Source organism: Ambystoma mexicanum, chromosome 3q (genome assembly GCF_040938575.1).
Source record: "Ambystoma mexicanum isolate Mex_15411 chromosome 3q, UKY_AmexF1_1, whole genome shotgun sequence".
Classification (NCBI taxonomy): Eukaryota; Metazoa; Chordata; class Amphibia; order Caudata; family Ambystomatidae; genus Ambystoma; species Ambystoma mexicanum.
The window spans coordinates 608,105,921-608,129,497 of NC_090926.1; the positions used below are offsets into that span (position 1 = coordinate 608,105,921).

The following is a 23,577-nucleotide window of genomic DNA, read 5'->3' on the forward strand; positions in this document are numbered from 1 at the left end:
AAAACGCAGCTTGTGCTCCAAAATCTTCAACATTTTTACAATATTAACTTCAATTTCCATAGATGTTTGGACAAATAACGTTAACATCAAAGCATATTTCAATTTCTTTGTCTCATGTACATACAGAAAAGAGTGTATTAAACGTCCTCTACTTTGTAGATGAATATAAACAAGGAATATATATATATATATATATATATATATATATATATATATATATGGTGTAGTTGCTGTGAGTAAAGTGAATTGTGTAGGAGTGCAATGTGTTTCCGTAACTACGTTTCGTTTGAAGATGGAGCTGAAACCATTTTTCATTAGCTGAAACTGTGTCTTAGTTGATCGTGTTATGAGACTCTAGAAAGCAACCTTGGTCATGCCGTAAAGGCTCCCTGGCCTGTTCTCCATCCACCCACCTCATCCCAGTTCTTGCCTCTATGCATGTACACAATACAAATTACAATAAGCAAACGCCTAAATAGTGTTCTCTATATATCAATAGCAAACTATTTCATGAGCATTTGCTATGCTCAACTTGGAGAAAGACCACTCATATAATTTCAGAGATATCATCAAAAGAAATGTACACACATACATTTTTCAGACGTAATAAGAAACAATATTCCACATGATGTAGATATTTATCAGTTCACAGGCATTTTGCATGCCCCATTTACCGTTGTTTGAAGTCCCCGTAAATGATTCTGCTGGGGAATCCCTTTCTGCAGATTCTGATGCCCTCCAGCACCCCGTTACACCTCAGCTGATGAATAACCAGGTGGTGATCCATGACACCTTAAAACAATGCAGATAACAGACTAAGTCGGTGTCAATAGAACATTTGAATCTAAATATTGCAATCTGATATAATTCCTCAACATGAATATATGAAACCTAGTCATATCTTAATAAATCAATAAACTGTGATATGATTGTCAACTAAACATGTACCTGGAATACCAGTTGAGGTAATCCGTCAGCGTATCTGCTTTACAAATGAACATGTCTGAGTGTTGTCAATACTGTCAATGCTGTCACTCACCGGGTGTCTTGGTCTCATTGGGGATGAGGCAGCGCACAAAGTGAGGGTGGGTGCTTCTCAGGTTGGACATCAGTTTGTTCAAGTTTTCCTGTAGTTTGAAGGAAGAGCGCATGTCAGCATTTAGGGGTACATTTGGCGCATTGGAACTGGAAAAAAAGAGTTCATTCTTGAGAAGAAATGACTCACCCTGAAGAGTGCAGACACAGTCTGGAAAGAGCCACCCTTCTTCTTGCCGGCCTTCTTGCCAGCGCCCTCTTGAATGAAAAACAAGCATTTGCACGGTCAAATATTTGTTGAGTTTAATCACACATGATTGATTGCCTCAGGGGCACTGCAAAATATGTTAAACCCCATTTAGGATGAGGTAAATGTGTCCTTTGCGTGTGTTTATGGATTAGGTTTTTTCACATGGACATAATCGATACATAGGGCCTGATTTACAGTGTTTTTCAATAGGATGTTCCCATTGAAAAACACATTTGTAAATAAGGCCAATCGTATTTTGGACGAGCGGGGGATGGGGGCGTTAATGCAGTGTTTTGTATGTTATCTTACAATGTATTCCATATTAGTTTAGTTACTGTTTCTCTTTTGATGCTAACCTACCAATCCATAATAATTCTTCAAAAAACGTTTTTCATTTAATTCGTAAATGCAAACAGGTGCTTTCAATGCCTTCATTGTTAGGCTAGAGCACGGATTGAACTCATAATCTGAACTCCACCTATACCCCCATCAGGACAGCTCTCACCATACACTGAAACATTTTACCAGACACCAATATTGGAGTGATTTCAATTCATTGGCGTGAAGGGATTTGCAAAAGATGGGGAGCTACTCCCAGGTCTCCTATCCTATTGCCGAGGTGATGCTGCCAATGGATGCATGAAGGCTGTGGGTACCCATTTTTGGAGACTAGATGATTTGTACATGGATAGATTCTTGCTAGCATTTGAAGAACACCATAGTGATCATCTGTTACGCGTGCAACTTCAGAACGCAGAGGCTTAACAAGAAGGGAGGGGACATCATTAACTCTCTTTCATACCATTGTCTATCGCAGCTATGGTGTATGGGCTTTCTATTTCTAAATTTCCATCTAGCGTTTTTATAGTGGTAGCCTATTGTCCCAATGAACACCAATTATACTTCAATTCATACAAGTCACTGTAACTTAAAGAACATTCCTTGTCAAATCTGTAAACATGTTTAAAATGCCTGAGTTTATTAACACATATTGCAACTTCCTTAAATGGAAACTAGCATACTTATATTTTAGGCAGAATTTGCATATCTGTTCATTTGTAGCTCAGTCTTCATGTAGAATATGCTCATGTGGAATTCTAAATATTGCTGATTTTATACGGCTAGACTGTAACCACTGTAGAGTAAAATCGAACCGTGTGTTTAGAATGATCAAAAATATATGGAAATAGTATGCCTTGAAATCCATTACATGTACATGTTTGTCACCTATATTCATTGTGGAGGTTCTAAAAACATAACTTGATTCGACTATTCAGTAGATCAACCAACCCAATGCTAGTTTGACTACAAAGAGGTATTTGCTCACCGTGCCAACTGTACGGGGATTAGTCTAGTTTGTGCTTTGGACGTTGGTTCAAGATTCCGAGGGAATGTCGTACATACTGATGATGATCTGGAGTGGTTATGACCACAGGGTAGCTGGTGGAGTCAGAGCATCGATTAAGTCTACTCTTAGACCTTAGTCCCGGTGGAAGGGCTTGTGGGAACTGAGTGTCATAAGAAACAAAACTGATCCTTTCTGATAGTCTTGTTTATTCGTTTGATTTGTGTATTTGAAAATCATTCCCAAACAATTGTTTTACACAGCCCATTTCTGATAATATGTGTGTTGTATTGACACCTGACAGAGGTCCTCCAATCAAAATGTCTCCCTTTTGTTTCTTGTGGTCACCCATTCCATGAACCGTGTCTTATTATTATATAGCATCCGGGGCTTTGATTGACAGTCACCCGTAATAGATGAACTCGTTATGCATTGGTAGAGATTGGGAAAACCGTATCACATGTACCCATACAAACTTAAACTTTGTTGCGAAACGTGCATTATTGGTAGATATCTGAAGAAGAATGCCTATTTTCTTCTTACGGGTCTGCCCTGTTTATCTATTGCTAGTGATATTGACAAGGGGACTCAAGCACAACAGGACTGATTTACAAAGACTTGCACTGGAGGAAAAGAGGTGATGCCAGTCAGTATGCCTGATTTGCACCTGCTAACCTTATACCTGATTCACAAAGCCTAAAACCACATCAAAACTGGAGATGCCCAAAACCTTAGATTATCACATATAAATATGATCCACATAGTCTGGCTCAATGGCATCACACAGATGTTTGCTTCAGTGTTGGGCTCTGTGAAGCAGAAATAAGGCTAAAAGACACAAAACTGAAATGCTCACAGGAATCTCCTGATGTAATTCAGTGCACATCTTTGTGTAACATGTTACCTCACTAATGGTCGCCATCTTGGGTTTGTGATGTTATAACAATGTTAATTTGACAGTGTAATCTGTGGAAGTACCCAATGATTGCCTGTATCTTTGTATACGGTTCAGAATTTTTGAATGCATTTGAAAAAAATAAAATTTATGGGGTGGTTCCCCTCCAACCCCCAATTCCTTTAAAAAATATATATATATATATATCTATACGAAACTAAAATAATACCTAAAACATGAAAAAATGCATTCGAAACTTTTTCATTCGAAAATTTGTATTCAGAACTTTTGTATGTCGAAACTATTTTTTCGAAAGTATGACTGGACACCTTTGTATACTATCAGAACACACTGCTATTCTATGTAACCATAGTTCCCTCTTCTTAGCAATCACCTTTGAACATTCAGAACAAAATGAGTAAAGGATTTCCCTCAATTGATTGACAGCCTGTAAAAAGCAATGTTCTTGCACAGCATGTAATAAACCTATTGCAGTAGAAAGGTAGACATTATTATGTTTGTTCTATGAATTATTGTAATTAATATTTATGCAGATCAACTTTTAGGAATGGCATACAGCACAAGCAATACTTTGGGTTTCATCTAAAAGTAAAACAGTCTTCCTCCATTATCAAATGTCCTAATTAAAGTACCTTCAGCTCCATGGCTGGCATAGAGAAAACACAAGAGCTTCACAGAGGCCTTCTGGTAGAGCTGGATCACAGAGTCGTTCAGTGGGTCCTTGTTCTTCTCCAGCCAGCCGTTGATGTTGTAGTCCACGGTGCCGGCATAGTGCACCAGTGCGAAGTGTGCCTCAGCCTTGCCCTTGGTAGGCTTGGGCTTCTGGAAGTTGTTGCACTTGCCCAGATGCTGGTCATAGAGCTTGTTTTTGAAGGATGTGTCTGTAGCCTTAGGGAACATGCACTCCTCTTCCAGGATGGAGAAGATGCCCATGGGCTAGAGGATGGGGGAAAACATGGGCATAGCTTAGAATAAAGAAGTTTTAAACATTTACACACAGAATTGTTGCAGTTTGTCAGTAAAACCTTAGAACATTAAGTGAAAAGGGTTAATGTGGGGTAAATGGCAGAGGCTTGGCTTATTGCACCTCTAAGGGGCTTTTGTTAATCATTCTTGAAATGTACCAAGTTGATTATGAATTAATCCAGGCTCATCTTCCCTCCAAGGGCCCCAAACATTGGTTTGAAAGAAGGCTGGTATCTAGTAATTCATTGGCAAATAAAGAAATAAGCTCTGAGATCTCACGCAGTAGATCATGATCCATCTTCAGATTAGTGACTAGATATTCACACCCTTTCCCTTTAATTCTTTCTAATTGCATGGAAATAGGTGCTCCCGTTCTGCTTCTTTGTTTAATTGCTGTAGACAAAGTGTAATAGAGCTCAGAGATCTCTAGCGTTAGAGGATGAATGTTCATGTTATCCTAAGTGATGCCTGCTATTAGATGAATTGTATTCCTCTGGTGTACTCTCTCTTTTGCCTTGTGTGTAATAAGTGTGAATGTATTCAGAAGCCTCCATTGGGACTCTGGTATACCATAAAAAAGCTCCAAACTAATACAGGTTTACCTAGTTTCAGAGTTGCTGTAGTTTCTTACCCATGGGGAGAAGCAGCAAGGTATTTTGTCATATATTATCTTGAAACTAACAGTCACTGATTCAGGCCTCACAATCTTGATTAAGAGCAGCACACCAACCATACCTTCTCAATGAGCTCAATGCAGGCGGCCAGGTCCATGCCAAAGTCGATGAACGCCCACTCAATGCCTTCCTTCTTGTACTCCTCCTGCTCCAGGACGAACATGTGGTGGTTGAAGAACTGTTGCAGCTTCTCATTGGTGAAGTTGATGCACAGCTGCTCCAGGGTGTTGAACTGAACATTTAAGATACAGGATATTTTAGTTGATTTGAAATTTCATGCATGTAATCGAGTGACACTTTAGCATTTGTATGTTACAGCTGCAGTGATCGCATAATTTACTTACATCAAAGATCTCAAAGCCGGCAATGTCCAGGACGCCAATGAAGTGCTGTCGCGCTTGCTTCGTGTCCAGCTGCTGGTTGATGCGAATGACCATCCACAAGAACATTTTCTCATAGACAGATTTGGCCAAAGCACCGACATTGTTGTACACCTGATCAGAGAGAATTGTAGCGTCAATGAGTATTTCTTTGGTTTTCAGAACACCTTGGGTTTCACATAGCAAATGGGGGCAACGCTACTGTACCTGGGCGACAGTTTGACCTTTGGTGACGTATTCATTGCCAACCTTCACTCGTGGGTAGCAGAGAGCCTTCAGCAGATCTGCAGAGTTCAGACCCATCAGGTAGGCGATCTTGTCAGCCACTGCAATCAAGGATATAGGTTTTTTCATGCATGTATTTATTCATTTACATGTCATTTATACAGTGCACAAAGCCCAAAGGCATATAGGCGCATTAGCTTACGAGATTGGTTACAGATTCGTTTTATGACACAGTTACATTCAGGAATAGGCAGGTACATCAAATAGGTGGCATAAAAAAGGTTACAGCCTTATGTAGCATTACATTGTTTCATATCTATTGCTATACATTATGTAAATACTAACATTACGTTTGGACACGTTTCCAAAAGCCACTGGAAAACTGTTACTATTTTGTTGGAGTTTCCGATCTGTGTCAATACTGTATTTTTGATACTGAAGTCAAATGAAACATTGTTATGCATTAGATCAACTGATTTCAAACCTTGCACACTTATATGCTTTGCATCATACTACCAATAGTTCAAACTCCAAATCTGACGCTACACAAAGTTTGGAGTAAAATCATCAACATATTTTCGGCTTTGCGTGCTGTGTTCCTCTGTGTACAGGCTGATAATCCAGAACCAAGAAGACGATTCATCAGCACCCCTAAACACACACATTAGGAAAAAACAGATTATGTGTCTAACTCGCCTGTGCGTGTGAGGCTGTGTGTGAGAAAGCAGATCCTTGAAAGTGGCTTGGGTAAGGTATCAAAGATAAATACCCTCCTTCAGAGACACAAAATATCCTGGTTTCATTCAGTGAAGCACACAGTGTGCATTACAGTATGCAACCACATTGCCTCTCCATTTAAATTGTAAATATCAGGCATGTGGCAGCTGGAAGCTTCCTTACAAGAGGAACCTTACAAGGCCCATGCTGTGGGAACGGGGTCCAAAGGCTAGGAGCAAAAGACCGACTTTTAAAGAAGCCATGAATTTCTGTGGCTTATTTTTCTGTCTACCACAAACCCTGTGCTTATTGCATGTGGCAGAAGTGCTGAGTTTTGGCTGGCAGTTAAGGACTGGTAGTACACATATAAGAACCTAAAAGACATACGGGCCTGATTTACAAAATGAAAGTCCCATTGAAAACATTTCTGTAAATCAGGCCCCCATATATCATACATTTCAATTAGTGTAATATCTGTGATACATGCGTGCTGCATACGTACATGACCTTGTTTGGTATTTAATATATGTTATGTGTGACATATATAATATATACCATGTATAACGTAGCATTGCCCTCTTAGACAGAGACAATTGTATGGAGAAAAAGGTTGCATTTGAGCTAATTTGCATACCCAGAATGTCTTACTGTTGTGGCTCAGAACTGGAGGTAAACTTCCAGTGACAGCTACTATGTGGCATTGTGGAATGTGTGACGTGGCTCAAATGGACTTTCCTATTTTCAAATTTCAGGTGAAAGGTTTCTTTTTTTTCAAACCTTTTTAAACCCACAATAACATTCTTGGTGTTGTCAATATACATGTATATGTCAGATGTATACATCACATATATTTGGGCCATAAAAAAGTATCCTCCATAAAAGTATGATGGTGAGCTGTGCCTGAAACCGGGCACAGCACATCATTACTGCCCAGTTTCTCCATCTACTCCAGTCCACATTAAATTCTGCTGTTGCAAATTCCTTATAGCAAAACAAAAGGAATGATGGCTGAAAAGAACCATGCTGCACCTCGTTGATGAGGCCCAACCAGGCTGAAACACGCCTGGATTTGCTTGTGTTTCTGTGCTGAGGGTGGTGGCCTAGCAGTTCGGACTAGACCACTCCCATTGGTAGCAAGACTAAGACTGCCTTGCATACGGCTGCTCGACTCTGCGATGACGCAGACAGGCTTAAAAACAATGATGTGGGAGGTGGCCCAGAGCAATGCCTGTCACAACCTTGCACCCATCACATTCTTTGGCTGCAAATGCCTCATAGAGCAAGCAGAGTGCCCATTTTCAATTCCTGTCACATATGCCTTCCCCCTCCGAATGTACGGATCAAAAGCAGGTGACTAGTCTCCAGTGGTAGTAGAGACAAATACTGTAACTTATTTCCACAGTTTATACCTTCCGTGCCGTCGGGTTCCGCCTGCTCCTCTCGCTGCTTCTGCTTGAACTTCATGTTGCCGTGGTGCATCACTGCGCCGGTCAGCTTGTAGATACCCACTTTCTCCTCTGAATTAAAGCCCAGGATGTCGATAGCACTCTGGGTGTAACAAAAAGACCCTTAGACATTTTGTTTTGATTTCGCAATAAAAATATACATAACTAGACCTATTCTTTTCACCTAATATACCAAATAGACACATTTTCCAGCATGGCTGTCATATTGTATGCCTAAATATCAAGTTCAGTGTCTGAGTTCAGTGGTGACTATTCACTTGAACTTTTTCCTGGGAAATTAATTCATAATTCCAGAAATAGAATACTGGTAACATCTCTTGTACAAAGGGATGTACAAGAGATGTATGCGTGATGGTAAAGGGATGTACGAGAGAGGTATGCATGATAGTAAAGGGCTGTACAAGAGAGGTATGCATGATGGTAAAGGACTGTACAAGAGATGTATGCATGATGGTAAAGGGATGTACAAGAGATGCATGCATGATGGTAAAGGGATGTACAAGAGAGGTATGCATGATGGTAAAGGAATGTACGAGAGAGGTATGCATGATGGTAAAAGGGTGTACAAGAGAGGTGTGCATGATGGTAAAGGGCTGGAATAGAGAGGTATGCATGATGGTAAAAGGCTGTACAAGAGATATACGCATGATGGTAAAGGGATGTACAAGAGATGTATGCATGATGGTAAAGGGCTGTACAAGCGATATATGCATGATGGTAAAGGGATGTACAAGAGATGTATGCATGATGGTAAAGGGCTGTACAAGAGATGCATGCATGATGGTAAAGGGATGTACAAGAGAGGTATGCATGATGGTAAAGGAATGTACGAGAGAGGTATGCATGATGGTAAAGGGATGTACAAGAGATATATGCATGATGGTAAAGGGCTGGAATAGAGAGGTATGCATGATGGTAAAAGGCTGTACAAGAGATATACGCATGATGGTAAAGGGATGTACAAGAGAGGTATGCATGATGGTAAAGGGCTGTACAAGAGATATACGCATGATGGTAAAGGGATGTACAAGAGAGGTATGCATGATGGTAAAGGGCTGTACAAGAGAGGTATGCATGATGGTAAAGGACTGTAAAAGAGAGGTATGCATGATGGTAAAGGGATGTACAAGAGAGGTATGCATGATGGTAAAGGGATGTACAAGAGATATACGCATGATGGTAAAGAGATGTACAAGAGATGTATGCATGATGGTAAAGGGCTGTACAAGAGAGGTATGCATGATGGTAAAAGGCTGTACAAGAGATATACGCATGATGGTAAAGGGATGTACAAGAGAGGTATGCATGATGGTAAAGGGCTGTACAAGAAAGGTATACATGATGGTAAAGGGCTGTACAAGAGAGGTATGCATGATGGTAAAGGACTGTAAAAGAGAGGTATGCATGATGGTAAAGGGATGTACAAGAGAGGTATGCATGATGGTAAAGGGATGTACAAGAGATATACGCATGATGGTAAAGGGATGTACAAGAGATGTATGCATGATGGTAAAGGGCTGTACAAGAGAGGTATGCATGATGGTAAAAGGCTGTACAAGAGATATACGCATGATGGTAAAGGGATGTACAAGAGAGGTATGCATGATGGTAAAGGGCTGTACAAGAAAGGTATACATGATGGTAAAGGTGTGTACAAGAGAGGTATGCATGATGGTAAAGGGCTGTAAAAGAGAGGTATGCATGATGGTAAATGGATGTACAAGAGAGGTATGCATGATGGTAAAGGGCTGTACAAGAAAGGTATACATGATGGTAAAGGGCTGTACAAGAGAGGTATGCATGATGGTAAAGGGCTGTAAAAGAGAGGTATGCATGATGGTAAAGGGCTGTACAAGAGAGGTATGTGTGATGGTAAAGGGCTGTACAAGAGATATACGCATGATGGTAAAGGGATGTACAAGAGATTTAAGCATGATGGTAAAAGGCTGAGCAGGGGAGACATGCATGGTGGTAAAGGACTGCATGCACTCATACAATGAACTCCCTTTCCAGGCATGAGCATCTGAGCAAATGTCCTGCAGGAATATTAAGGATCTTTAATGTATATGAGGCATTGCAGTGAGGCTGGTGAAATGCAATGCCCCAAGACAGAAGCTCATGGGCCTTTCAGCCCATCCCTTACAGAGAGAGGGTATTGAGTAGCATGGGCTGAACGGTGTGGATGCAATCATCCCTGCATTATTTCCACAGCTCCCCATGCACACCGCCGAGTGACAGAGCCGGACTAAATGTACTTACATCTGTAGCCATTAACTCCTCTGCGTCGTCAATGCTGGCCACGGTGATCTCGCCTTGACTCACAAATCCAAAATCATAGGGATTGGTTGTAATGAGGAGCATATCTGTGGGGAAATTGTTATAGTCAAGTTTAAATTTGAAATGTGCATGTGTTGTAAATTATACAGAATGGTCATAATCATGCAAGCAATTTTTGTTTTTTGTGTCATTTTGCCTACGCACCAATGAGCTCCGGCTTCTTGTTGCACATGACCTGGTAAAAGATGTGGTAACTCCTTTCGGCTGACAGCTGGAATGTTACTCTGGATTTTTCCAGAAGATCTATTCACAAAAAAATAGCATCAATTATTTAATGCACAACATGGTACTGGCAGATCAGCGGATCTGGTGATTAAGTGACTCGCTGGGTCTTACATGTTTCAATATCAGCAGAGGCCAGTTTTCCTGTAGCCCCAAAATGAATCCTGATGAATTTACCCTGTGGAATTATAAATAGGCATATGTCAATTTGTGTCACGTTCCCTCAGAGATCCTGAATTGGGAGGAATTGGTTTACTTTGGAATGTTGAATAATATACACATTTCTAATATCACAGTTTTCCACTAAATCTCGTAGAGTAAAATAAAAGAATAATAAAGTGTTTGCAAAATCAAATGATCACAATTAGACACTTAAAGCAACACACCAAGGGGCCGATTCTGAGGTGCGTGCAAATGTAAGAAAGTGTTCTTCCATTATGGAGGAATACTTTACTTACAAACACCATATTCTGATGAAGAACGAATGTGGTGCAGGAACACTAAAGCTTCGGGCTTTGCAGGTGCCTGATTTATGGCTTGACAAGAGCCCTAGCAACCGTCAGGAATGCAGGGCAGCCACATGGAGGGGATTTTCCTGCCAGTAGCAATGGGTTAGCACCATAAAAAAAAGGAGTACAAATACGGTAACTATGAGGTGCCGTTAAACTCCACTGCACACTTGTTCCCCTTTAAACAATGCATTTCTTAGACTGCAGCATCAGTTTTATATTTTAATGAAAGTTTTAAAAAAGTTTCTTAAACTAGAAAAGTGGCAGTCTATTAAGAAATGCTCACGATGTCACAGGAGCAGATGTTTCCCCTACAACATGCGATTTTTATCAGCGTTTGCTGCTGGAAAGCACAACATATCCCCTCCAATATTTGCACCCACCTCAGAGTGATGGTGCCGGAAACTGGAGGGGAGAATGTCGGTTTTCCACACACTTTTTATCACATCTGAATCAGGCCCCCAATCAACATGCATCACGAGATCAACCTATGGATGTGGGGTTTCCACTGAATCAATTTCTCGCCTATCTGCAGCAACTTTGCTGTGGGAAAACAGTGCAACTAAGAGGATGTCCTCTCCTTTAAAAATATGTGCTGCTCCTGGAGTAACTGTTTGCTATGAAAATAGTGCTCCTAAGTGGAATATTTTGCATCAGATGTGGTCCATGCTGCATGCCCCCTCATTATATAAATATGTCTTGTACATGGAAAAACATCTTTCTATGCAAATAGTGCTACTGAGTGCATGTCCCCTTCTTCATAGAATATGTCCTGTAATATGTCCTGTACATGGAACAACTTATTGGTATGCAAATAGTGCTACTGAGTGCCAGAGTCTGTGTTGGGCATGGTCCATGCTGCATGTCCTCTCCTTAATAGAATGTGTCCTGTACATGGAACAACTTCTTGATATGCAAATAGTGCTACTGAGTGCAAGAGTCTCTGCTGGACATGGTCCATGCTGCATGTTAGCTCCTTACACGAATACGTTAACCAGTCTTTGGGGCTGATTTACCAAAACGTTTTCAATGGGATTTCCACATGTCTAAACATGGTTGTAAATCCGGCCCTTTGTCTTTGAAGTCTTTTATGTGTGGGGTGCATTTATAAATCACTTATTCTTGCTGTCTGCTTTAGAGCTGAGGAATATCAATACTTACAAAACGCGAGGAGTTGTCGTTCCTCACGGTCTTGGCGTTGCCGAAGGCTTCCAGCAGCGGGTTGGCTGAGATGATTTGATCTTCCAGGGTGCCCTAGAGCCGAAATAAACATAGTAAATTCATTTCCCAAGTTCTCTTATCGATTATTTAGTCAACAAACATAGAATCGATCGCTTTGTGTGATACGTAAATAGCACGGAGCGGACCGCAACCACCAACACATGTGTCTCTACCACCCTCCGCATGCTGGTTTGTTTGTTTTAGTAAAGGGGTGTATATTGGGCACATATATCCAGGGCGTCCCAGGATTCTGTGCCTATTTATACTTTATAAGAAGCATAGTAGTTAGAGTGGCAGAGGTGCCATTGTGAAAACCAAGTTATTCTTCCACAATTCACAATCATCATCAACATATTTTCCAGAATATCATTTTTCTTGATGGTTGGCAGTGTATGATTGGGTTTTGAGGCCCAATGTGACTTCACCCTTTAAATGCCAGTCGTAGAGTACTCTTAACACGCTGGCCCCACTTTAAGCTAAGCAAGTACATGTCTTTATCCTTTAAGTTAACTATGCACGTATACTGCATACCTTGCCTTTTACAAATCCATGTATGGGGGAGGGCATATGTGTATATACAATGTTTATGTGTGTGTTTATTTGTTTATCTAGAACACCTGGGGCCAGATTACAGAAGTGTTGCACTGGTGCAAGTGCAAAGATTACACAGATTGCACTAGGGCAGAGTTTGCACTTGGAAATATGAGGAAACCATTGCACCATGACAAGTGCATTTTGGCATGTCATAAGCATTAGGGAAACAATTACCCATGTGAACAAAAAGATACTTTTTCACTGCATTTTTGCACCAGGGCAAAGTTTGCCTTAGTGCTAATACTGAATAGCACTAGTAACATAACATAACATAACATAGGCATCATAAATGTATTTTTTTTGTACTCGGGAAATGTTTGCCTTGGTGCTTATACCATGCCAAATTGCACTTGTCATGGTGCAATGGTTTTTTAACATTTTCAAGTGTTTATAGAAATAGGACAAACTTTGCTCTAGTGCTAATACTGTGCAAACTTTGCACCTGCCCCAGTGCAAGTTTTCTGTAATCTTGCCCCTGGAGACCATGCAAATGGTAGCGGTGTGCGGTATAATTCAACTAAATTGCCTTTAGGTGCTGTATTTCCAACTACTTAACTAAAGAATTTGGAGGGCTGCAAACAAACGCAACGGTTTATCAGCAAGAACACAGAATAGCTTTCCAATATGTTCCTATGCAGAATTCTCAAGAACTACATATTTTTAAAGAATCACAGACCTACAATTGGCAAAGGGGTTGCTGTTACAATACCTGTATTTTCCCAGGTGTCGGCTCCTGCTTCTTCTTGTCACCGGAGGCAGCGATTGATGCAAAGTACTGGATGACACGCTTCGTGTTCACAGTCTTCCCAGCACCGGATTCTCCGCTGTGGAATGAAGCGCACACATGTTGCATCCTGATGGACAATGCGAAGCATTGCAAATCCAAGGAAGGCCTGGACGCATACTTACGTGATCAGGATGGACTGGTTTTCCCGGTCTGGGGAAGAAGAGAACCAGATTTATCAGATGACATTTTGAATACTTAAAAGACGGATTTGACAGCTTCATAGATGGTACCACAAATCATTGCTACTTGTTTCAGAGGGGTCACTCATTGTGTGGCCCTCCAGATGTTGGGGACTTCAACTCCCATTCACTCTAGCAAAGCATAGTCACTTGTGAGTACACCTGGGAGCTTGCGTCTGTAATTGCCGAAAACATTTCAAATGCCCCCTTGCCAGGGTGATGTGTACAGTGATGCAGGTGGTACATGATGGCATGATATTGGGTGTCAACTGGAAGCATGGCAGCCCAACAGTAAATGTTTCTCAATAAAAAAGTGGAGGCACAGAGAATCTATTTGTGCCACTTGATTAAATTATAAGTCTGTGGGAAAAAAGCCGCATTGTGTGTGCCATCCATCACAACAATATGAAGAGAACATTATATGGGCCATGGGTATACCAAGAGGGTAGCTCCACCTTTATTGGTAGCCTACACCCAGAAATCTGCCACGGTGTGGGACATACATGTGAATGCATGAGATGTGCAGGATCCTGAGGGCTACGCATGACTTTAGTGAACTGCTGTGATGCCAGAACCCCTGTACTCATCACACCCCCCACAATGGCGTGTAGTTTCTTTCTGAGCACTGCAGCCACCTCCTCGCCTTCTCTCATTCCTTTTGGAAGCCTGCAGTAGACCCGAGACCCAAATGCTGAGACATTCCGCCACAAGACCCCCTTCATCTCTCATTTGTTTGCCATCAATGCTTTTCACCATCAACCTTTTTTTCCAACAAAATGCTCTGAAGCTTTCTCTGGGCATTGCAGGTCGCAAGATCCTGAATCATACTCAGTCTAATCTCAATGATACAGAAATGCTCCCCTGTTGCAAAAAACATACTGCAAGCACCAGGTTTCATTGAATGTTCGAGTAAACTGAAAATCAGGGCCCCGCACGCGTCAGCTAATCATACGGACTTGGGTACAGTATATGGAATGCCTTGGCCATCCCACACCTGAACTCAGCCCCTATATGTTGCCCTATATGTCGACCTTTGACTCCCCAGACCTCAGAATTAGCAGGACTGATTCACCAGTCTAGCATCCTGCTACCCAATGCAGGCAAGAGGCATCCCTGAGTAAAGGTCAGGAGAAGCAAAGATCATATGGGGGTAAAGTGTCTTGGACAAGAACAGGATATGGAGGCACCATGCACCCGTCTTATCGAATGCAAGGAAGCCGCATTTTTTGCACTGCACACAGGTTGGAAGGGGTCTTTTAGGCACGCGTTTAGCCCGGCTTTTTGTGTATGTGTCCTTTGTTGACTGTGTTTGTATTTCCCATTAATGTGAACTCTAACACTCACTTTAGGTTGATGTTGAACTTTCCCCCAGGACTTGATGTATATAGGTGCTTGTGTGACCTACCGGTGGGACATCTCTCTCTTCCCGAGGGTATGAGCAGCCGGCAGCAGATGGCAAGCCACAGAACTAGATATGACACTCCCAGGCCCAGCCTATGGGGCCACTGTACCAGTCTCCAGGGAAACAAGGGCACCCGGCTGCTTAATCAGAAGCCCATGACAGGAATCAGACCATGAGAGCAGCATACACGTGTTTTTTCCTCGTGAAAGTGCTTTTACCCAGTGTGCGCTAAGCATTCTCTAGGTGTCTGCACACTGTGCCCTCTAAACAGCCCACACCCTGGCAAGAGGAGGGCATGTCTCTGCTGTATAGCTTGAAAAATAATTCCAATACGAGATAAACTGTTGTTTCCTGCGTTGCATTTTCTTTTGGCCAGTTTTAATTCATAAGTCTTAAATGTTAGAAATAAATATATTGATAGCCCCTCCCCCCATTGGATAATTTGAGAAATCTGTGTGACTCTGCTACGTTGTTTGAGGTCGTTTTGCCCAAGGCAACGTCCATCGCGTGACTCACTCACCAGTCAGCATGAACTGATAGGCGTTGTCCGAGATGGAGAAGATGTGTGGAGGGGCCTCCTGGCGCTTCTTGCCCCGGTAGCCGGTCACCACTTCGGGGTTGTAGACTGGCAGCCACTTGTAGGGGTTGACAGTTGCACAGAAGAGACCTGAATATGTCTGGGAAACACAAGAAAATGCTTATCATCGTCCACCTGGGCAACGAACCTGTAGAAAATGCTACTACTTCATAATATAGGTTATAAGCAGAGTTTTGGTGTCATAACTGAAAACACGGGAGACAACATGGCATGTACCATTTAAGATTGAGAAGCAATGCTAATTCCTTGCTGCCCCACAATGCATCTGAGAACAGGGAGTGTTTAGAATACTGGTTAGAGTGCTACAAAGCAGAACGCAAGCACAGTGGTCCATGTATCGGGGATCATATTAGGTTCTCCTAGGCTACGTCGACAATTCTAGTAGCCACATTGCTAGGATTGTCCTACCCCGGGGCCATATTAGTCAAGGGCCCACATTTCAAACTACAAAAGATTCTGGGACCCAGTTGGCAGTGTGGAAGAAGTGTAACCAAGTGCCCTTAGTGTCACAACTATGCACACTCTCGTGTAAAATGTCCTACAAAATATCTTGCGGCAGAACCAGTCTCGTAAACCAATTCACGATCATGTTACAGAAGGTTTTTGTAGAACTATCAGTGGGTTCTGAATTGTGGATAGAGTGATGTTAAGGGCCCAAAAGTAAGTTCTACAACTGCTGCTCTTGCCAGATAGTAACTTACTAACTCACGTTACCTATGTAGTCACTGCATGCTATTGAGCAATCTCCCAAACAATACAGACAGGATTTAATCTCAATTTCCTTTTTTAAGCAATAAAATAAGACAGTTTATATGTGTTTCCTCTGGACATATAAGAAGAGAGCCAGTTGATTTGGCCACTGGCCAGAGTATGTGTATAGAAAATGAAAACTATAACATTATCACTAATGCCACGGAGAGTTGCATTCTTCTCAGTGTACTCACATAGATCATCCAGGCTGCATAGCGCTCTTTGAGGTTATACAGCACCGTCGCTTCATTCAGGTGGGTCATCATAGCCATGTCCTCAATTTTATCATACTTGGGGGGATTCATCGGGAAGACTTGGTCATCCTTGACAGTGAGAGTCTTTGAAAGAATTGAGGTATAGGATGTATTAATATTGGATTGAAGTTGAGCCTTGTTAAAGGATATTGACTTAGTAAGTTAAATCAATTTCTACTTACTTGACCGCCCTCAGTTTTTACTGTGACTTTGCCACCCTCTTTACTCTGGATTACACCCTTTACGAATAACTCCTTTGGCTCACAGACAAAGCAGGAGGTTTTAGCATCAAAGGGCCGATTCTGGTCCTCAATTCTTTCCTTCTCAGTCTTTCGGAGGAACTGAGCCGCCACGCCAAAGACGGCCATTTCAGCGTCTGAACTCATGGCTGGAGAGTTCCTGCAGCATCAAGGAGATACAATTTGAATGTGGTTCTGAGCAACTATTTTACATTCGTATATAAACAGCGAAAAGATCATTATCGCACAAAAGCTGAAGGTTTAGAGGTGCCACATAATCATAACACCGGTGCCATCATATTAAGTGATGTAGGAAATGCCACCATGAATATCATAAGTTATAACATTAGCAAGTACACAATATGTGCTGCCAGAAAATTGGGATCAAAGCACCCTCTAGCAAACAGTGCCCAACTGCTAAACTGCCCTTTCCTAACTTTTAAACAACACAGTCAGTGACCATGGACCAAAGTCAGCTTCTAAATAACTTGGTCTCTGCCCTCCTGGAATATTGAAACAGGCCAAATCCTGGATAGGAACGGTCACAATCCCCTAATTTGTGGACCGTCAGTAACAGTGTCAGAACTGTGACCCTACTTGGCCCCGCAAATACTGATCATTCTGATATCTTCGATAATGGAAGACTCTGGATGCCTTGGTCAGCTAGAGCTTCACTGCATAGCATTGTTATGTGATTTCTACCCGCCTCTACAAAGGGACACTGTAAAATGTTCAGGCGACCTCTGATATATCTATGATAGCGTGGAGACCACGTCAAGGGTGTGCACAGAAAGGGAACACTTCCCCCTCTTGCAACTCAACTGGTAGTGATATGAAACTCAATGAGCTTCAGTTGGGTCAAAAGAACCCTCGTCAACAATCCACCAGTCTCTGAATGGAGGGATGATGGCTATCGGCCCGTGCTTGGCTGAAGCTCCTCACTCAGTGGGCCGTCCATTGCTGGTGGACTATGACTTCTCACTTGCTCTCTAGGTTGCATTCCAGTGTAATATTCTGCTAAATATTCACGTTGTGGGAATGTCTAGATCTCACGTCTGCCATTAAATACATGGGTTCCATTTGCCTGACATATTCCAAGAGTCCTCACCGGGGCCTCCAAGGTGCTTGCATCAAACACCTGGCCTGGGTTCACATTGCATCTATCTGCCTGCACAGAAGCGGTTAGAGTCGAGCTAGCCCTTGCATGGCGCATTCACAGTGCTCTTCTGGACACTCAAACCCATTGTACGGTGCACTCAGGCTGCTCCCTCTGTACACTGAGAGCCATTGTACCGTGCTTATTGTGTACATCCCGTGTGGGGTACACTCAGAGAGCGTGCTCTATACACCCAGCACCCGTATATTCTACACCCAGAGCTCTTGTTCTGTTTGCACTGCTCGCCTACGTGTCCTGTACTGGACTCTTATAACATCTGTTCTGAACACCCAGAGAACCTCCGCTGTATTTCTCACATTAGAATATTGCCGACAACCATCGTCTGCCTTTTGAAGTCTACCATATTCATTGGGGATATTATGGGCTGTTTTAATTTTGACCAAACCATGTCAGAGGAACATCATCATGGCAAAAGGGAGTCCTATAAAAAGTAAAGCTAGGTATAAAAAAGTAAAAAAATGAACTGCCCATAACAGTGAGGGGGGAAACAAAGGTATAGTTAGACCTACTCTTTTTGTGATTTCCTTAGCTGACCTAGGCAAATCCAAGCAACCACAACTGCCCCAGCTGATACCAGGGTGGGGGGAGAAAGAAAGAGAGGAAGGAGAGAGAGAGGGGGGGCAAGGAAAAGTGAGAGAGAGAAAGAGAGAGGGATAGAGAGGGTGGGGAGAGAAAAAAAGAGAGGAAAGAGAGAGAGAGGGGGCAAGGAAAAGTGAGGGAGATATAGGGAGGGTCGGGAATAGTAAGAGAGGGAGGGAAGAGATTGAGGGGGCAAAGGAAAGAGAAAGAGAGAGAGAGAGAGAGGGTCGGGGATAGAAAGAGAGAGGGAAAGAGAGAGTGAGGGACAGGTAAAAGAGAGAGAGACACAGAGTGATAGAGAGGGTGGGGGAGAGGAAGAGAACGAGAGGGAGGGAGGGCCAAGGGAAAGTGAGAGAAAGACAGAGAGATATAGAGAGGGTGGGGGAGAGAAAAAGAGACGGAAAGAGAGAGAGGGGGACGGGAGGGAAGGGGCAAGGGAAAGAGAGAGAGAGAGAGAGAGAGAGTGGGGGAGAGAGAGAATGAGAGAGAGGGAAGAGATGGAGGGGGCAAGGGAAAGAGAAAGAGAGAGAAAGAGGGGGGAGAGAAAGAGAGAGGGAAAGAGAGGGAGGGACCAGGGAAAGAGAGAGAGAAACAGAGAGCGATAGAGGGGGTGGGGGAAAGAAAGAGAGAGGGTGGGAGGGGGCAAGGGAAAGTGGAAGAGAGAAAGAGATAGAGATAGGGGGTGTGGGGAGAAGAAAGAGAGAGAGGGGGAGGGGGCAAGAGAAAGTGAGAGACAGAAAGAGAGAGATAGGGTGAGGGAGAGAAAGGGAGAGGGGGAAGATAGAGAGGGACACGGAAAGAGAGGGAGAGAAAGAGATACAGTGGAGGGAGAAAGAGAGAGGGAAAGAGAGAGAGGGAGGGACAAGAGAAAGAGAGAGAGAAAAAGAGAGATAGGGAGGGAAAGAGAGAGAAACAGAGAGAGATAGAGAGGGTGGGGGAGAGAAAGAGAGAGAGAAGGTAGGTTGAGGGCAGGGGAAAGTGAGAAAGAGAAAGTGATAGATAGAGAGGGTCGGGGAGAAAAATAGAGCGGGATATAGAGGAGGGTACAAAGGAATGTGAGAGAGGGTGGGGGGGTGAGAGAACGAGAGAGAGGGGAAAAAGGAAGGAGGGACAAGGGAACGAGAGAGCGAATGAGAGAGATAGAGAGTGTTGGGGACAGAAAGAGAGGAGGGAGGGACAAAGGAAACAGAGAGAGGAAGAGGGGGAGATAAAGAGGGTGGGTGAGAGAAAGAGAGAAGTAGAGGGCGAAGGAAAGAGAGAGAAAGGAAGGGTGGGGGATAAAAAGAGAGGGAGAGAAACAGAGAGGGATAGGGATGGGGCGAGAAAGAAATAGAGTGTGAGAGATGGAGGGGCAAGGGAAAGTGAGAGAGAGGGAGGGAGGGGGAGAGAAAGAGGGAGAGGGGAAGAGAGAAGGAGGAGCAAGGAAAAGGGAGAGAAAGCGAGAGAGAGAGAAATAGAGAGAGGTAGAGATGGTGGGGAAGAGAAAGAGAGGGGGAACGAGAGAGAGGAAGGGAACAGGGAAAGAGGGGGAGACAGAGAGGGTTGGGGGGAAAAAGAGTGGGGGAGGTAGAGGGCAGGGGAAAGTGAGAAAGAGAAAGGGGGTGGGAGAGAAAGAGAGAGGGAAAGAGCGAGGGAGAGAGGTAAAAAGGAAAGGGAGAATGAAGGTGGGGGCGAGAAAGAGAGAAAGGGAAGAGAAAGAGGAGGCAAGGGAAAGAGAGAGAGAGAACGAGAGGGATAGAGAGTATGGGGGAGAGAACGCGAGAGGGAAAGAGAGAGGGAGAGAGGTACAAGGAAAGAGAGATAGAGAAAAAGAGTTAGAAAGAGAGGGGTAGGGGAGAGAAAGAGGGAGGGAGAGGGAAGGGGAATGTGTGGGAGAGAGAGAGAGAGAAATAGAGAGGGCGCGGAGAGCGAGAGGGAAAGAGAAAGAGAGAAACAGAGAAAGATAGAGATGGGGTGAGAAAGAGAGTGAGGGAGAGGGGGAGACGGCAAGGGAAAGTGAGAGAGAGGGAGGATGGGGGAGAGAAAGAGGGAGAGGGAAAGAGAGAGGGAGGGGGCAATGAAAGGTAGAGAGAGAGAGAAATGGAGAGATGCAGAGAGGGTGGGAGAGAGAATGAGAGAGAGGGAAATAGAGAGAGAGAGAGAGAGAGAGAGAGAGAGAGAGAGAGAGATGGAGGGGCTAGGGAGAGAGTGAGGGTGGGGAGAGAAAGAGAGAGGGGGAAAGTAGATGGAGGGCGCAACAGGAAAGAGTTAGAGAAGGTGGGGGAGAGGAAGAGAGATAGCGAGAGGGCAAGGAACCGAGAATGAGAGAAATAAACAGACAGAGATAGAGAGGGTGGGGAGAGAAAGATAGAGAGAGGGTAGGAGAGAGGGAGTGGGAAAGGGAAAGAAAGAGAGAGAGAGAAAGAGAGAGAGAGAGAGAGAGAGAGAGAGAGAGAGAGAAACAGAGAGACAGAGGATCAGGGAGAGAAAGAGAGAGGGAGGGGTCAAGGGAAAGAGAGAAGGAGTGAGAGAACCGAATGAACGAATGAATGAAAGAGATAAAAGGGAAATGATAAGCCAGAGAGAGCTACAGATGGGGAGAGAGAAAATATTGGGGATGCAAATGGAGATAGAAGCGAAGAGATGCAAGGTGAAGAAAGAGAAAGCAGGGCAAAGAAACCAAGAGGAAGAGAAAAGGAAGGGAGATTGAAAGGCATACATAGTCAGTGCAAGAAACAGGAAGAGGAAGAAAGAGAGAGTCAAGTAAGAGCAACACAAGAAGGAGAGGGAAGAGAGAGAGAGAAGAGAGAGAGAGAGAGAGAGAGCGAGAGAGAGAGATGAGTGGGTGAAAGTATATGCATATGGTGCTCTCTGGCAATCAGGTAGCCACAACAATAAACCCAAATAGACAGAGCCCGGAGCCTGGGTCAGAGTTGGAATTAAAACAACAACAATAAAAACTACAGAGACACGAATGTTGTGGCAGTACAAGGTGGTCCTTGCATTCAGTATTTTCTGTCAGTAAGTGATGTCATGATATTTGATCATTTTAGGTGTAGCACCTGGCATCAGCACTCGACACAAGTAAGGAAGACCAAGGGTATGTTTCCAGTTTATGGGGTAGGTAGGCACCTACACCCGTGATAGGGGCTGCAGGAAAGGAACCACTTACGGTGCCAGTTAAGTTGTTGTTTCTCCTTCCTGAAAGCTAGAATGGGAATTGTGATCCCTAGAGGACCCACTAGGACCTTTCGGATTTATCTTTTTCAGTTCTGAATTTAGAGAAGTAGATTGATGTTTGTGATGAGCTTTGGTTGACCAGGGTTTTAGATTGGAGATCAGGTGGGTTCAGGTTCCAAGAGGTACCCAGACGGACAAACTTGCGATAATCAGGGGTACGTTTCCGCGATATGTAGGGATCTGAGTCAGACAGGGCGAGCAGCAAGTTTGCCACCTGCTTGCCATCCCTTTCAGAAAAGATGCCATTCAATGCAGGACTTCGACACCATTAAATATGGCAGGAGGCGCTATGCAAATATAAGGTAACGTAGCATACTTTCATTCCCAAACTTGGTTGCAAGTCGCTGAGTATTATTAAGCCATGGTACTCCATGTGGAAAGCAGCTGGGAGGCAAGTTGAGCAAATAGAGCCAGAGAGTGTAAGGCGGGTACTCGGGGTTGACCAGGAATCAGACATGAAAGACTAGGTGGGCATGAGTTCCTCTTGCCGGTCAAAGCCCAGAAAGAAGGTTGTTGCAAAGGCTAGAGGCCATGCATCTCTCAACACATCATTTTGACATAGGCCTCGCATCGCTCACGGATAGTTTTGTATCTAAAAGAAGTTTGACCAGCAAAACCAATTCGGCCATGGTCACAATACAGAGTTACAATCCTGCCATTCAAAACACGAGCATGTTGATGGCTTTCAACAGTCACTGGGCCTGTTATAGTGGTATACCGATAAAGGAATGTCAAGAAAGGAATTGCAGCAAAAAAAATGATTCTGCCCAGACGCAGAGATAGAAATAGCATGTTAGCTCAAGGAGAAGTCAGCACAACTCAGTAGGAATCCTGTGTCCGTTGAAGTAGGACACATGACCACTTCTGCTGGCATCATTTCTATATTTAGCTTTAAGTTTGCTTCATGTTAACAAAGAAATATGTGGCCCTCAATTGAATGTTCTTCCCTCCCCCACCGTAGAGGTAGAATCTGAGTCTGACTGTACGGCAAAAAAATTGCATTACTTCCCTTACCAGCTTTTTCGGTGGAATGGAATTACCGCCATTTTTATTGCAATCAAATTACAAATGTACCCTTAAAGTGGGGGATTTTCCTCCAGCAATTTTCTGGAGTAAGCTCCCCCACTTTAATAGCATAAACTGGAGGAGTTACCGTGTTACCGTGGGTGGAATTGCCACCAATGCCCCCCCTGGATTCCTATGGACTCTATGAATGGGGGTGCAGGGGTAACTCCCCAATACTTCCACATGTAACCTGACATGAATTCTGCAGGAACGAGTGGCAGCATTGGTAACTGAGTTTGGGGGTAACTGATCTAGAATTACCCCCCAACTCGAAAGAGGCCCACACTTCGGTAAATTGTCAGCGCATCCAAAGTTTGCGTACTTGTGTAAAATAAGCAGCGTTCTGCAAAGGCACTTACCTTCACTTACTCCCCCGGTGGAAAAATCGTAGGACCTCGAGGCACACTGAAAACTGAAGCAGAGAGAGAACAGGTGTAGGCCAGGGTGTTTTCTAATTAGTCTCAAGCATTG

At 43.4% G+C, this 23,577-nt stretch overlaps 1 protein-coding gene across 1 annotated transcript in view; it reads right to left on the bottom strand.

The window, feature by feature from the left end:
- The window catches only part of LOC138582817 (myosin-4-like), a 41,806-nt gene extending 18,288 nt beyond the window's left edge, over positions 1–23,518 (bottom strand). The window contains exons 1-18 of the mRNA XM_069654482.1: positions 23,466–23,518; positions 17,010–17,226; positions 16,768–16,911; positions 15,746–15,902; positions 13,767–13,794; positions 13,567–13,681; positions 12,204–12,296; positions 10,648–10,711; positions 10,456–10,554; positions 10,234–10,337; positions 7,918–8,056; positions 5,774–5,892; positions 5,531–5,680; positions 5,248–5,418; positions 4,179–4,482; positions 1,226–1,293; positions 1,040–1,127; positions 675–792 (exon numbers count right to left, since the gene is read on the bottom strand). Of these exons, the coding sequence (XP_069510583.1) occupies positions 675–792; positions 1,040–1,127; positions 1,226–1,293; positions 4,179–4,482; positions 5,248–5,418; positions 5,531–5,680; positions 5,774–5,892; positions 7,918–8,056; positions 10,234–10,337; positions 10,456–10,554; positions 10,648–10,711; positions 12,204–12,296; positions 13,567–13,681; positions 13,767–13,794; positions 15,746–15,902; positions 16,768–16,911; positions 17,010–17,213 (2,165 nt within the window). The 5' untranslated portion in view covers positions 17,214–17,226; positions 23,466–23,518. The remainder of the gene's footprint in view (positions 1–674; positions 793–1,039; positions 1,128–1,225; positions 1,294–4,178; positions 4,483–5,247; positions 5,419–5,530; positions 5,681–5,773; positions 5,893–7,917; positions 8,057–10,233; positions 10,338–10,455; positions 10,555–10,647; positions 10,712–12,203; positions 12,297–13,566; positions 13,682–13,766; positions 13,795–15,745; positions 15,903–16,767; positions 16,912–17,009; positions 17,227–23,465) is intronic.
- Positions 23,519–23,577: the final 59 nt, after the last annotated feature.